Source organism: Choristoneura fumiferana, chromosome 16 (assembly GCF_025370935.1).
Source record: "Choristoneura fumiferana chromosome 16, NRCan_CFum_1, whole genome shotgun sequence".
Classification (NCBI taxonomy): domain Eukaryota; kingdom Metazoa; phylum Arthropoda; class Insecta; order Lepidoptera; family Tortricidae; genus Choristoneura; species Choristoneura fumiferana.
Window position 1 is genome coordinate 12,279,796 of NC_133487.1, and position 15,542 is coordinate 12,295,337.

At 37.1% G+C, this 15,542-nt stretch overlaps 1 protein-coding gene across 1 annotated transcript in view; it reads right to left on the reverse strand.

Moving 5' to 3' along the window:
• The window catches only part of LOC141436583 (putative receptor-type tyrosine-protein phosphatase mosPTP-1), a 50,180-nt gene that overhangs the window by 30,026 nt on the left and 4,612 nt on the right, over positions 1 to 15,542 (reverse strand). Inside the window, 1 exon segment of the mRNA XM_074099581.1 lies at positions 543 to 643. Coding sequence (XP_073955682.1) covers positions 543 to 643 — 101 coding nt within the window.

The following is a 15,542-nucleotide window of genomic DNA, read 5'->3' on the forward strand; positions in this document are numbered from 1 at the left end:
TTGACTTTGAAGACTCATACAAAAATGTGTCGAATGTGAAATACCTTTCATTTTATAAAGTCTATTAACTTGACGATTAATAAGTAATGAAACGATCCAAATAATTTAAAATAAAATTTATGGATTACTAAAATAATTATGCTTTAGTACAGGTACTTACTGCTATAAATAGCTACTATTTATTCGTGATCATTTAAATGGGGCAACCTACAAAAGCCACGCGGGCAACATTAACAATTAAAACATTGTAACCTCGGCCACCCTATCTTTACTCTAAGTGTTTTCTGACATTAATTGGTCATAACACACGCCCACACGTCTGAAAGTAACAAATCACGAAACTAAAGCCACGTGACACAATTGACCGCAAAAAATCGCTCGCTCGTTGATTGAAAACGGGCGTATTCAATAATCCATTAAACCGGAGCTGGAGTTTTGACAGATGACGTGCGAGGATGGCGTCGTATGACTGATGCGTAACCTGGGCGGCCACAGAGGCGCGGACAGAGAGCAGTAGATAGCGGTTACTAGAACCTTCTCACCTTCTCTTTCTGCCCTCACCCACACTGTGTGAAGAAAGAAATGGTAATAACGATCGTGATTTCATTTCAAACTGCATCAACAATAAGGACTTCGTGATGTACTGAAAAGAATAAAATAGATCAGGACAAACTTACCAAAAAGTCCATAATAATAAACTACGAAGCATGATGATGAAGTACGAGCAATAAACCCTTCTGGATATGTCGATATCAGTCGCTCAGTCTGTCCGTTTTCTTCTGAGCCAGTTGGAAAATAACGCACTGACGCTAACGTCATGGTTACAGAATAGATATACTCGTATGGTGTTGGGTTAGTCAAGTAATAACCAGCATTGAATTTGAATTGATTGCGAAAAACACATTGAAACATCGCCAGTAAAACATATAGAGTACAACGCGCTATTTTATAATGCAATGCAACGCTAAATTGATTTAATATTATAGGAATCATTAAATATGACCCAAGCCCTCTTGTTTTGAGAGGAGGCCTGTGCTCAGCAGTGGGACGTATATAGGCTGGGACGATGATGATGATTAAATATTTACTGTATTCGCGTGAAGAACTTCTTAGCATAAGAATTGCCTTTTATCTCTTCATTTTTTATAGCAGTTAGAACGCTACTCGTATGCTTTAATTGAATTAAATTAAATCAATAGAGCTAATTTACATTAATCTTAACTTATATCCTGACTCCTGGGGAGGTGAATAATTATCTCGACAGATGGTCGTGATAGGTGAAATGTTAGAGCTGCATTCCTGTATGAAACGTGGTTGGTAGTTCAGCTGCAGGCCGAATGACGTCACCACGATCACGCTATTGCCATACTGTTAGAAGTTGGCACACTAGTAACTAATATTCCTAGCTATGACTTGTTTTATGACACTACAAGTTAGAATGCTACAAAGTCTACAACATAACATATCACACAAATGTCACAACTGTTACCATCGCATTCTGAGATTTGAAACTTCTAACTTCATAAACGCTCATAAACTTCGATCCTTTAGAATAAAATACCTCATATATTTTAGTAAAGTGAAGGGTAAGAAAAGAAGTTTCACGATTCATAATAATATTTCCGCAATGAGGATGTGGTAAAGTGCAGGTAGTATAATAGCAAAATTTATATTTACTGTTTCACCTCAATGTAAAATTGTTACAAGAAAAAGTATCGTAATTCAAAAACTTTCGCGTGCTGTGTTCTGCACTTCCGTATTATCACTTTAAAAGGAAGCCAACACCGGAGAGATTAACCATGTATCTTGTATAAGCACCAAAGTATTCGAAAACTGGGAGTGTTCTATTTCATACTTTCCCCTACTTGGGAATTGCATCGATGTTTCTAAAGTTTGCAGCTATTCTAAACTATATAGGGTGTTGAAGATTTGTTGTTCCATATTCCTAAACGGGTTGGTTGGTTGGTTAGGTGACAATAGAAGTCTTTTATACTTAACTTTACGATAGCTGCTTTTCTTCTATAGGTGCAGTTTTTGAAAGTTGAAGAGATTTGTTTTGTACGCGCACAATGAAAATGCATTCTTCATTATTAGAAAAGTGCAACTGAGGTATTCTACTACTCATAAGATAAATTTGTTAAAGTAGAAACAGTTTTCCAACATTTTTTTGACATTACTGATGGAAAGTATTATTTTTGACAATTTGAATATTTAACATCGTGATGCTGTTTATATTTTATCGATAGTGATTGATGAGACAGCTGCTACCTACGGTTCTTCTGATGAAAATAAATATTCGCCCAAATACATCCTTAATTTATTAAAGTTCACTGACACACATGATCATTAATTTTGCGTAATTACAAGTCAAAGGTGACTATATATTTTGCGATATGATTAAATGAGCATTCTCGGCTCATACGTCTCACTGAAAGACACCGATCTACTTTTAAAATTAGAGAGCTTGGGCCATAGTTTTCATGCGGGCCCACTTCTGGTAGGAAATTCACACACAAGGTGCAAGTATCCCCACGATTTTTTTCCTTCATACTAACGTATATGGTAAATTTCAATGTACAACACATTCATTTCGAAAAGGCTTGAACTCACGACCCAATGCTGGGGATGCAGTAAATCAAACTAACTAGACTAGGCGAGTAGGCCTGGACCACAAGCTCATGTAGACTATCAAACACAGGAAGGTTGCCTACCTCGGACATATTTTCCATCACGAGAAATACGACTTACTGCAACTTATTATGATGGGCAAAGTTGCTGGTAAACGCTGTGTTGACCGAAGAAAAAGTTTTGGTTAAGAAACATTCGAGAGTGGATCGGAGTCACGAGTGCTGCTGATCTGTTCCACCTCGCGAAGGACAAGAAGAAATATTCTCAGTTGATGGCCAACCTCCAGTTATTGGAGAGGCACCACAAGAAGAAGAACTAGACTACAAGGACTAATATAGGCAATTGTTATAGGACGATCTTTTGAAAAATTTGTTTCATTTTTTTGCACAAAACAAATACAAATAGTTATGCCACAACACAGACGACACATTTTCAAAAGCAAGTAACATCCAAGATTACTCGTAGCTAACAAATGTAAATAATTAACCCGTGCACATTTACATCTAAAAGTCTTTTCGTTTCTTGGTTTGTGTTGTGGCAGTTTTTTTACCAAGCAACATGATTGTACTCGTAGTTAGCGATACAGCCCAACCAAAAGTGGTTCGTCCCAGGCCATGTAAGAGCGATCGAGTTACAGCGACAGTGGAACATATAGGTACATTTTAACATACAATACCCGGTGGGCGTCACATACAACAATATTCAGTCCGGCCATTACTAGACTCTAGCTGAGGATATGCTTGTTATTATTTCAAAGTCAAAATGCATGACCACAGTAAGCGAATGTTACTACGAAATATAATATTAAATAATATTAGTGTATTTTTATTTTTATTTTCATATTGCAGCAAAAAAGTAACTGCATTTCAAAATTGAGAGAGACAGAAACATATTTAATTTTTAATGCCATACCTATCTAGTTTAGAGACCTATCTAGTTAAATAGTTTACTTACAACGTATGAGCTTTTTAACTTGAAATGATTTAAACCTATGATTATTTCGCGGCTGAATGCGCGCACGCTGGCAATGGCATGTATTTAACAACTCGAGGTGGCAACTTGACGAAGGTTGTTAGCATTACTTGTTGCTGTAAAATGAGTCTAAGTGCCCTTTTATAAGGCAAAGATCAAGTGTTCGTTAGAATTGTAGTACGCTGTCAGTTGATACGTGCATTTTACGCGTTTTATAATCTTATTTGTGCGAGTTGGTCTGTAGGTACTTTTTTAAATATGGTACCATGCTATTTCTAAGGAACTGGAATTATAAAGAGCATGGAATGGAAATTGACTCAGGTGTAAGTGCAGAGAGATCTTAACATTATTAGATGAGGTATACTTAAAACAACCTCGGGGACAAAATGTCGCGACGCCATTACGTCACCACCTTTGACATCGCATTCGTCGGCAGCGTTATGCTCTGGAGCATGACTTCTTCGACCAAATGGCAGCACTACAGCACTCAGAGACGGTTTGTACCAGCAGTAGTGACAAGCACACTACAAACGAGCTGAAGTGTAAATAATGAAGTCTACTAATCAATGTCAGTTTTGACTCTCTCAGAGAAGTTGACTTCTTAGTGCTCCTGTATTACGTACCCCTCGATCACAATACACCAATCTGTCGGTATGAATTGAATTTGTGTAAGTAAATCCGTATAGAAAAGATAGTACGAGTATTACCTCAAAAGACGAATTATGTGGAACAACTTAATGTCCATAAGAAAGTTCTTTCTTCACAAGAGATCGACTTAAAATATGTCACCCACGCTAAGTCCCAACAATAATTCATCAGATGCTTGCAATTGTAGCTCACACTGATTAAACATGACAACTACAAGTGCAGCTAAATGGGACGTAATTATTCCCGAGTCGCCATGATTGCGTCGACTGTCCAGTAAAAAGAGAAAAGTTTTAACCTATTAATAAAACAGCGCTAACTTTTAGTTCATTCCGATACAGACTGAGTTGCAGTTGTAAATTGCTTCTTGTCTGGAAAAAATAACAATTTTAAAATTACATGTTATACTGTAATGGTTCATACCATTAAATAAATGTAATGTATACACATGCCTGTCACTGTTAATATGTAGGTCAGCAGTATTTGTATTCATTGATTCAAATGATGTTGTATTCATTGACCCAAATCGAAATAACGATTAGTATCGAATTCGTAGTTAGTTTGGTTTCAGTGAAATAATAAATTATTATTTAGGTACTAATCATAAGGTGAAAATTGCGTTATGAATATTTTCGGCTGTGTTAACCAAGCAGCAATTGTTTTTGATTAAATAAAATGTTAGTAGTATTAAATTATATGTTTCAATGAACACTGTCGACGATGCCATTTAAATATGTCGTATAAAGAGGTCTGGTAAGATATATTATGAATCCAGGCATGAAGCGCCGCGGTTTCATGATGTGACTAAGAGTTGGCCGTGCATGTAATGATGTACCTGATACGATGACCTGATATGTCTAATACAAATACGGCAGATCAATGTGAGCAACGTATTCGTCAACATGCCGGCGGGAATATCGTAAAGTAGTTTCATCCTAAACAAATTCTCACTGAGACTTACGAACATTAGAAGATAACAAAAAATAAGTAATTATTTTATCACTGTGTTAATTCAATAGTTTAGTTAGAATTTTCGTTTAAAACAAGACCGCCGTTTAAAACTGAAAAGGACGTTTGAACGATGTGACATGCTACGTCATGAGCTTTAACAAAATGTAGTGTTTTTATTAATAATTAGCTAAATCCATTTTCCTCGGCATTTTGAGTGTTTTGCTTTCGGTAAGTTCAAGTAAGTTATACTTTACTCTTATGATTGTGATTATGTTTTATGTTTTATATGTTTGTCATTAAATGGGTGGAATGGAATTACTTTCTTCGCCTAATGTAGGCTGAGATCTGAGATTTAAGGAGCCGCTCATCTCAAGCAATTTGAATTTAAATAAGATATCGTGACAAGAATTTCAAGCGATACCTAAATTACTAAGAGATAATGTTGATTTTCTCTTGTATATGAATTTCATAATTTACATACAAATTATGTAGTATGTATTTTGTTATATGTTCAGCTAATGTTTAATCAGAATTCTGATGGCTGAAACAAAGCTTTGTAGACAAAATTTTAATTATCATTTATCAAGGTTTTCATAATTAGGTAAGCATAATCAAAAAATTTATAGATTATGTTTCAAGTAAGTTGTTTTCTGTTTAGACTACATTGAAATTGTAATTTAAAGTGTAAAGTAGTAAGTCTTTAATAGTTTTTACATTAATAAAAACGTCCTTTTAATTATAATTAAATAATATTATGTTTCATAATTGTAGACAATTTCTAAACGTATTTTTTTTCATCGTGTACCAAAATACTTGTTTATTCTACAACGAACCTTAGAAATAAATTTTAGTACTTACATGAAGATAAAAGTGTCAAATTGTATTGTTTCAATGTAAAACTAAGTGTTGTGTTATGGTTAACGCAGTGCTACCATACGAGTATAAAACGATTGGTTGGAAAAATCATTCATGTCGCTCAATGGATTTTTCGTATTATTAACCGGAGTTAGAATCTTAAAAGTTTTGAATTCCACGCATACCGCCTGTTTACATTCCGAACAAATATTTTTGTTAGTAAAAAGGTATGTCTTATTTACGAGTATTTGAGGATAAAGTGAACAAAATGAAAACTACTGGTTTACTTATCATTATTAAGGCCCACGCAGAGATATCTTCAAAGGTAGTCTTTTAAAAACGTATGAAATATTCGAAGGAGGCCACGAAGAGGTTATTCTTGGTGAATAAAAAGGGGATTAGTATCTTCTTCGGTACAGATGTTAGACGCTGGAAAAGGATTTATTTTTGCAGCGGAGCGTGTTTTTATATTTCCGTTATGAGGTTATAAAGCAGACAGAAAGAATATAGTGAAGTAAGTTTTGGATACAAGTAATCCACACAGTGACACAATAACATCTGACCTTAATTATCTGCATGTATTCGTATAACCTAAGGTAAAATTATATTGAGAAAGATTAAAAAAGTTTATTTGTTCCCCTTTGTTTGTTATTTGGTTAAGGTCAAATCTTGGAAGCGAAACTCATCTTCTTACAGTTGCAGTGGTCAGATTGACTTGAAAGGTATACATTAGGTATAAAGCAAATCCCTACAGCCAGCAGGCCAAGAAAAAGTACAAGTAGCAGAAGCAGTTTGTATGATTTCCTTTTGTTAAATATTAATGGCTTTAAAGAAAAAATAAACATTTTTATATCAAGGTTCTAATTACCTGTACGTTATCGAGATAACACTAACTATAAGGTCTACATATACATTGTCACATTACGTATTTTGTCAATTTTGTATATAAATTGAAAACATGTAGTGACAGCGACAAGGTAATAAGGTGTAAACATATGTTTGACCTCAATTGTACTAGATTTTCCGTCAAGAATTATATATAATACACTACACTCTTTTTTTCAGAAAAGTTGTTTCATTTCCCAGGAGCAAAATTTCAGGAAAGATAAGCAGCAAGTAGAAAGCTAAAAAAATTATAAAAGGTCCTTCCGACTCGGCTGGTCAGGCTCTCTAACAAAATTAACATATTCACTGTTTCATTTTAACTAGTTCCCACTTTTGAATTTCCTATTAATGTTTACAAAGGTAAAGTCAATACGATGCTGGCTAGAAATTTCGATATTAGACTACGTTGTGACGTTTTCGACTTTAAACACTGCTGCAAGAGGTCGCTTTTTCATCTGATGAAAAAGATTATGAAATGAAGATCCACATGGTAACCGATTGTTGGAATTTGTTTACAAAATGCTAAGTTATTGACTTAGGCGTGAGAATTGGCTTCTAACGTTCGTAACTCTGGTAGGTCCAATCGATCAAACATCTAACAGGCTACTGTGATTTTTCGGCTACCTACCGTGTTAATGAGCTGAAAGCTTTGCTGCACGACTTTGCAGTATAGATTAGTCGAGCATGTCGATGGAAGGAATCAAGTTTTCTTTAAATCTAGTTTATTAAAAGAAACAAACAATTTTACACAGATAAAAAAATCACATCTAAGAAGACATAACTGTATCTCTAATTGAGTTAAGTTGTTAACTTAAAACTACTAATGCTTTTGAGTCGGATACGCGCTCTAAGGGCTCTTTACATCTTTTAATAATAGGTACAAAACTGTTCGTATTTTACAGCCGCTAACTAACAGACAAATTACAAAGTTTGTTTATCATTTGATGATTTGCAGTATATTTCTGAATGTCTATTATGTTGTTGAATAAAGGCTTCCAGTTCAATAATAATGAACAAACGCCACAGTGAAACAATACGTAACTTGCATCCACCGGTTGCCCCCAACTCTCAACAATGTCGTCAGTCCACCTAGCGGGTGGCTTGCTATCGCTTCATGTTCCGGTTCATGGCCGGATCATCCAGCGATCAGGCCAGCCAGGCGACTTCAACTAACATATTCCTCGTGCTATGTCGTGTCGGTGACTTTTAGCTCTTGTTATTGTTATTGTTATTCCATGTATTTTGGCTATCACGTTACCATCTATAATAACACCTCGTCTTGTTTATTAACTTGCCATTAATTAGCAAAGTTGTATCCTCGTATTAACAACGTTCTAACATGTCCATTATTCGTGTTCCACGTAAACATCTCGCGTGCGGAAGTGTTTGTTAATAAGCACGTCGTAGTATTAATAAGATCTCGAGGAGTTAATTATAAGGGCTATCAAATATTCAGTAATACTAGCGTATGTATATGACATCGCTGCCACTTAAATATTCATCGTGCGTGAACTAGGGTGAGAAGTTGCACGGTGAAGTTTTGTTGCTGCAAACGTAAGGATGAAGTCGGCAGCAAATTCTGTAGTTCTATTGAGTATTTAACAAGCATGTTTAATACCTTATTATTGACGTACCTACAAAACTGACTGTGCTTAGTCACTAAGCCGTTCCTCTTCATTCGGGATAATTCTTCCGTTAGTAGTTGTATTTGCTCTCTTGCCATTGTGATGTGTAATAACGCTGGGAAATTACTGGAATAAGAGGAGTTATTAGCCCTCCAAGGTAGATGGACACCAGTTATGTTTCCGGCATACGGAATCTATAAACAGCGAGTATAGTAGCATCAGGAGACAATTTCTCATTTAATCGTTTTTTCATCACTTAAGCTCTGAAAGTAGGTTGCATTTAACTTGAAATCCGTGTTGTAAATTATTTGTTACTCACGAATTGGTAAACAAGGAGATTGTAATGCGCAATACTTACCCCCAAACCTCCATGCTGGCATATTGCTGCTGGCCACAGCTGACTGAATGTGCCAAAGCCAAATAGCGCGAGGCCATTAAAAAAAATACAAAAGACGGTTTGGCGCGATAAATTTTCTTCCGCTCTGTTACAAATTGCGTATACATTTATAACGGTTTTTCTTTATTTCCTCGCATTTGTGATGGAAAGTAGTGTTCAACTTGAGTGTAAATTATCAATTACACCCGCGAACTATAAGCACCCTCGCTCGCTTTGCTCGCTCGTGCGCCTAAATATCTTGGGTGTTGTTATTGATCACATACAACCCTTGTTTATCAATCTACTATTAATGATTCGGGGTTAAGACATGAGATATTTATTATCTTCGAGATGTAGATCGCAATTGCTTTTAGGCTTCGTTTCCACCAGAGATATGCGAGGATGTGTTGCGAGGAATGTGTTTTTCATAAACCAATAGATACGCTTTATTAAGCTCGCTTCGCTCCACGCAGCTGTTTCTAATGAGAGATGTGATGTGCAAGGATAGGTAAATGAAGCATCCTCATCCTCATCCCCGGACATTTTTGGCGGAAACGCAGACTTACAGAGCTCCCGATATTTCGATGCATCTACCCGCGTCATGATGTTTCGTTGCACAAAAAAGTAAAGCGACATGTGTTCATGGAATTATTTGGGCATACTCTCCCAATTACCGTGAAATTAGCGGAAGTATCCGTCTCGAAAAAAAATCAATTGATTAAACCTACCCAGTAGAATAGCCCACATAATTCCGGGAAGTTCAACAAAGGTTAAATTTAACCGGCGCCAGCTGTAACCGTTGTCCAAATAAAATCGGTGTTAATGCCACCTTCGTGGATTTCCGACGTTGAGCGGGGGTATTCCCACTCGTGCCTTATTCCTGGTGGTGAAAAATTGTTGATTGAGTTGAAATATTTTTTATATTATTTTTATTCTGTAATTTTATTAAATACAATGAATTATTACTTTTCATTCTTATATCAAGGAATTATCGTAGCCTTTTTGAAATTAAGTAAATTCTAATACTAGCTTGGAGTGAAATATGGTAAGCTAGCCGTTGCCCGCGACTTGGTCTGCGAATAATTTTATCTGCGCGCGCGGGAACTATACAATTTAATTTACCGTAATAAAAAGTATCAATAAATGCCCTTTTAAAGATCATATAAACTATACATCATATATATGTATACCGTCACTTCTTTGACAAAATCTCGTATCTGAAATCAATATGTTAATAAAATTGAACCTTGATATAATGTGCATAAAGTTCACTCGGAAAAATTATCTATTTTGAGGTACGAGTTTTTTTTTAAAGTAGTGATGATATTATGTGATTAGCATTAGTTTTGGCTTAGACAGCGTTAATTTATAACTTAACCTCTTTCGGACGTATTTACCGCTGTGGCCCGTTTTCGTGTATATAGACAGTGTGAGCAACGAGGGATACAAATTGGGAATAGCCCCGTAATCGAATAACTCAAATAAACTCAGGTGGAACTTTTCAATACGCTTCGTGACCGTGACGCAGCGACTGAAACGCGTCATGCAATAAAGCGCAATGAACATTTTTACGAGTGTGTTCGTTTAATGTTGAATTTTCGATTCGGATAGAACGTGCCGCAAAATTAATGTAATTTTTAGTTTATATTTCGGTAATTTTTGTCATGGATTTTGATGTACAATTATGAAAATTATTTAAATTGTTATATTCAAATTACATTGCTTAATAAACTCATCACCATCACCATCATCACCGTATCAGCTGTAGGTCGCCCGCTATTGGATGTAGGCCCCCATAGACCTCCAGTTCCTTTGAAGCGGTCTGCTTTTACCGTGAGCCTGCGGTTGTAACCAAATCATCCATACATCTCGTTGGTACACACACGTCCTACACTGCGCTTGCCGATCCGCAATAGAGTTTTTATATTATTAGGTACCCCATTTATTTAAGAATTTACTAAGTAAGTGTCTGTATGAGTTTGTTACTCTTCATATCAGAACTACTAAATGAAATTTGATGAAATTTAGCAGACAGATAGTTTATTCCATTTAATTCCTATGGGGTATCGTTAAACGAATTCATTACTGACAAAGTCGCGGGCAATAGCTAGTTGTTAACAATTAAGATTACAACGGCTGTACTTCGAAACTTCATTTCATATTTTACCCAACGACATTGCGAATAGTTTTTGAATTAGTAAGATATGGTGCCAATTAAAGTAATTGACATCTCTTAAAACCGGTTTTTTTTTACTTGACATTGCCGAAACTAGTAGTAAGCTTGAAATATACTTACTTCATTCAGATTTTTTTTTATTATGAGAGGGAGGCAAACGAGCAAGTGGGTCATCTGATGGGAAATGCCGCCGATGAGTACCAGCTCTATAGGTATAGGCTAGTAATGCAACAGCAGTCCCAATGATCCTGTGCTGGTATGCTCTTTTATCTTGCCGAAAGGAACCTCCATAGTAAGAACCACGTAGTTTGATTCGTTCTGAACCTGCACGCTGCGCGTCACAAAAACTCACCGCGTTTTTTATCTAAAGACACATTAGAGCACAGAATGCTGCAGACAGTTTCAAAATATTGCACCAAAATACATTTAGATGCAAAGTTTGTAATAAAATACGAAACTAGAAAACCAGTTTATTGAATCAGGCGTTACTTTGCGGAGGTCCATATCAATGAACTAAAATAATTTCCTTGCTCACCCGCGACCTTACGATAGCTAAGCCTATACAAAATATGCGTGTTCATGCAGTTCCTCCACCTCCACACTGTAAGAACACACACAAATCACACAAACCCATCTATCACCACCACCACACTACACTGACGCGTTTCGAACTCAAACAGAGCTCATCTTCAGAGTGACACAACCGTACACCATGCTACCAGTTGTTAGACTAACGAACCACAACCACCGTTTTAACTTGTCACTGTAACTCCCCAAGTACCCACATACGTTTTATGAAACAAAACAAAACTACCCACAAATTATTAATATTTTTTTAAAATAATAATAATAATAATTACTTTATTTGCTGAATATGGGTTTACAATGGTATGCGTTATATATATGTATTTGGTATGTGGTATGTTTAGGTTAGGTTTAAAGAAATTTATTATCAACAAAGACATGATTGTCACTTACGTGATAACATCATTTAACTTAAAACAATTTTAATGGATGTTCGTCGCCGCGTTCATTGAACATAAGTAGTAGGTTTTTTTTAAATCAAGGTAGTTTTGAAGGACGGTTAAAAAAATTTATTAATAATTTGTAGGTAGTTTTGTTTTGTTTCATAAAACGTATGTGGGTACTTGGGGAGTTACAGTGACAAGTTAAAACGGTGGTTGTGGTTCGTTAGTCTAACAACTGGTAGCATGGTGTACGGTTGTGTCACTCTGAAGATGAGCTCTGTTTGAGTTCGAAACGCGTCAGTGTAGTGTGGTGGTGGTGATAGATGGATTTGTGTGATTTGTGTGTGTTCTTACAGTGTGGAGGTGGAGGAACTGCATGAACACGCATATTTTGCATAGGCTTAGCTATCGTAAGGTCGCGGGTGAGCAAGGAAATTATTTTAGTTCTAGAAACCAGGACAAAAGTTACATAAGTAAAATATTGCTATTCTGTGTTATCGAAAATACAAACTGAGACATGGATGCACAGAAAAACCAGAAAAAGAGACCAGCGCTGGGAATCGAACCCAGGTCCTCAGCAATCCGTGCTGCGTGCTATAACCCCTACACCACCGCTGGACAGGAATTTAGACACGAATTTTTCCTATGCATACATATCTCAGGTTGCTTATTTCTACTACGCTACTTATGCAGCAGCACTAGCGACATCTATGTTTTCGCTCTCATCGAGAGACGTCACATTCTATCGGAACCAACCGCTCACCCAGACAAGAGATGTCGCTACTAAGCAATCAAATTATGATTGGTTATTTGGAGTCTTTTTGTATTTTTTATTTCAACTCCAAATTTGTTACTTTTACGGGTATCCCGTGAAACCATATCGAAAATACAAACTGAGACATGGATGCACAGAAAAACCAGAAAAAGAGACCAGCGCTGGGAATCGAACCCAGGTCCTCAGCAATCCGTGCTGCGTGCTATAACCCCTACACCACCACTGGACAGGAATTTAGACACGAATTTTTCCTATGCATACATATCTCAGGTTGCTTATTTCTACTACGCTACTTATGCAGCAGCACTAGCGACATCTATGTTTTCGCTCTCATCGAGAGACGTCACATTCTATCGGAACCAACCGCTCACCCAGACAAGAGATGTCGCTACTAAGCAATCAAATTATGATTGGTTATTTGGAGTCTTTTTGTATTTTTTATTTCAACTCCAAATTTGTTACTTTTACGGGTATCCCGTGAAACCATATCGAAAATACAAACTGAGACATGGATGCACAGAAAAACCAGAAAAAGAGACCAGCGCTGGGAATCAAACCCAGGTCCTCAGCAATCCGTGCTGCGTGCTATAACCCCTACACCACCGCTGGACAGGAATTTAGACACGAATTTTTCCTATGCATACATATCTCAGGTTGCTTATTTCTACTACGCTACTTATGCAGCAGCACTAGCGACATCTATGTTTTCGCTCTCATCGAGAGACGTCACATTCTATCGGAACCAACCGCTCACCCAGACAAGAGATGTCGCTACTAAGCAATCAAATTATGATTGGTTATTTGGAGTCTTTTTGTATTTTTTATTTCAACTCCAAATTTGTTACTTTTACGGGTATCCCGTGAAACCATATCGAAAATACAAACTGAGACATGGATGCACAGAAAAACCAGAAAAAAGAGACCAGCGCTGGGAATCGAACCCAGGTCCTCAGCAATCCGTGCTGCGTGCTATAACCCTACACCACCGCTGGACAGGAATTTAGACACGAATTTTTCCTATGCATACATATCTCAGGTTGATTATTTCTACTACGCTACTTATGCAGCAGCACTAGCGACATCTATGTTTTCGCTCTCATCGAGAGACGTCACATTCTATCGGAACCAACCGGATTTCAGGAATTCCTGTCCAGCGGTGGTGTAGGGGTTATAGCACGCAGCACGGATTGCTGAGGACCTGGGTTCGATTCCCAGCGCTGGTCTCTTTTTTCTGGTTTTTCTGTGCATCCATGTCTCAGTTTGTATTTTCGATATGGTTTCACGGGATACCCGTAAAAGTAACAAATTTGGAGTTGAAATAAAAAATACAAAAAGACTCCAAATAACCAATCATAATTTGATTGCTTAGTAGCGACATCTCTTGTCTGGGTGAGCGGTTGGTTCCGATAGAATGTGACGTCTCTCGATGAGAGCGAAAACATAGATGTCGCTAGTGCTGCTGCATAAGTAGCGTAGTAGAAATAATCAACCTGAGATATGTATGCATAGGAAAAATTCGTGTCTAAATTCCTGTCCAGCGGTGGTGTAGGGGTTATAGCACGCAGCACGGATTGCTGAGGACCTGGGTTCGATTCCCAGCGCTGGTCTCTTTTTCTGGTTTTTCTGTGCATCCATGTCTCAGTTTGTATTTTCGATATGGTTTCACGGGATACCCGTAAAAGTAACAAATTTGGAGTTGAAATAAAAAATACAAAAATACTCCAAATATCCAATCATAATTTGATTGCTTAGTAGCGACATCTCTTGTCTGGGTGAGCGGTTGGTTCCGATAGAATGTGACGTCTCTCGATGAGAGCGAAAACATAGATGTCGCTAGTGCTGCTGCATAAGTAGCGTAGTAGAAATAAGCAACCTGAGATATGTATGCATAGGAAAAATTCGTGTCTAAATTCCTGTCCAGCGGTGGTGTAGGGGTTATAGCACGCAGCACGGATTGCTGAGGACCTGGGTTCGATTCCCAGCGCTGGTCTCTTTTTCTGGTTTTTCTGTGCATCCATGTCTCAGTTTGTATTTTCGATATGGTTTCACGGGATACCCGTAAAAGTAACAAATTTGGAGTTGAAATAAAAAATACAAAAAGACTCCAAATAACCAATCATATTCTGTGTTACTTTACTATCTAGTTTTAATCTTTGACACAGGACTTTAGAACTGCGGTGTGGAAAGCAAAGGGAAACCACACCCCAAGAATGTCGCCGTGAAGGTTTACCAAACCATAAACGGCGATTATTCGAGCGTTTCAACCGTCTCATTTTTCTGGACACTTTTCGGCAAAAATGGCCGAATATTCTGATACAGTTTTTTATGTATCTGGTGAAAATTCAGAAACTCAAACAAATAATAGAAAATGACATCAAATCAAAAGCCAATTCGTAAAAAATATGACCAGAAAAATCAGGCGGTTAGACGCTCGAATAATCGCCCAACCGACGACCACGAGACCACTCTGAGCGGTGCGTGGAGAAATTATCAATGCGAAAGTTTATTTTGTTTATTTGTGGCTTAATTACGCGTGAGCAAATTTAGACTACATTTAACTTTATTTTAATAGATTATGACCCAGCGCAAACAGAGGGTACATTCATCCCGAAACTGGCACAGTTCCCTTGGGAAATCGATAAACATGTCCTCCGTCGTTGCCTAGCAGTCGTGGTTTACAGCAAAA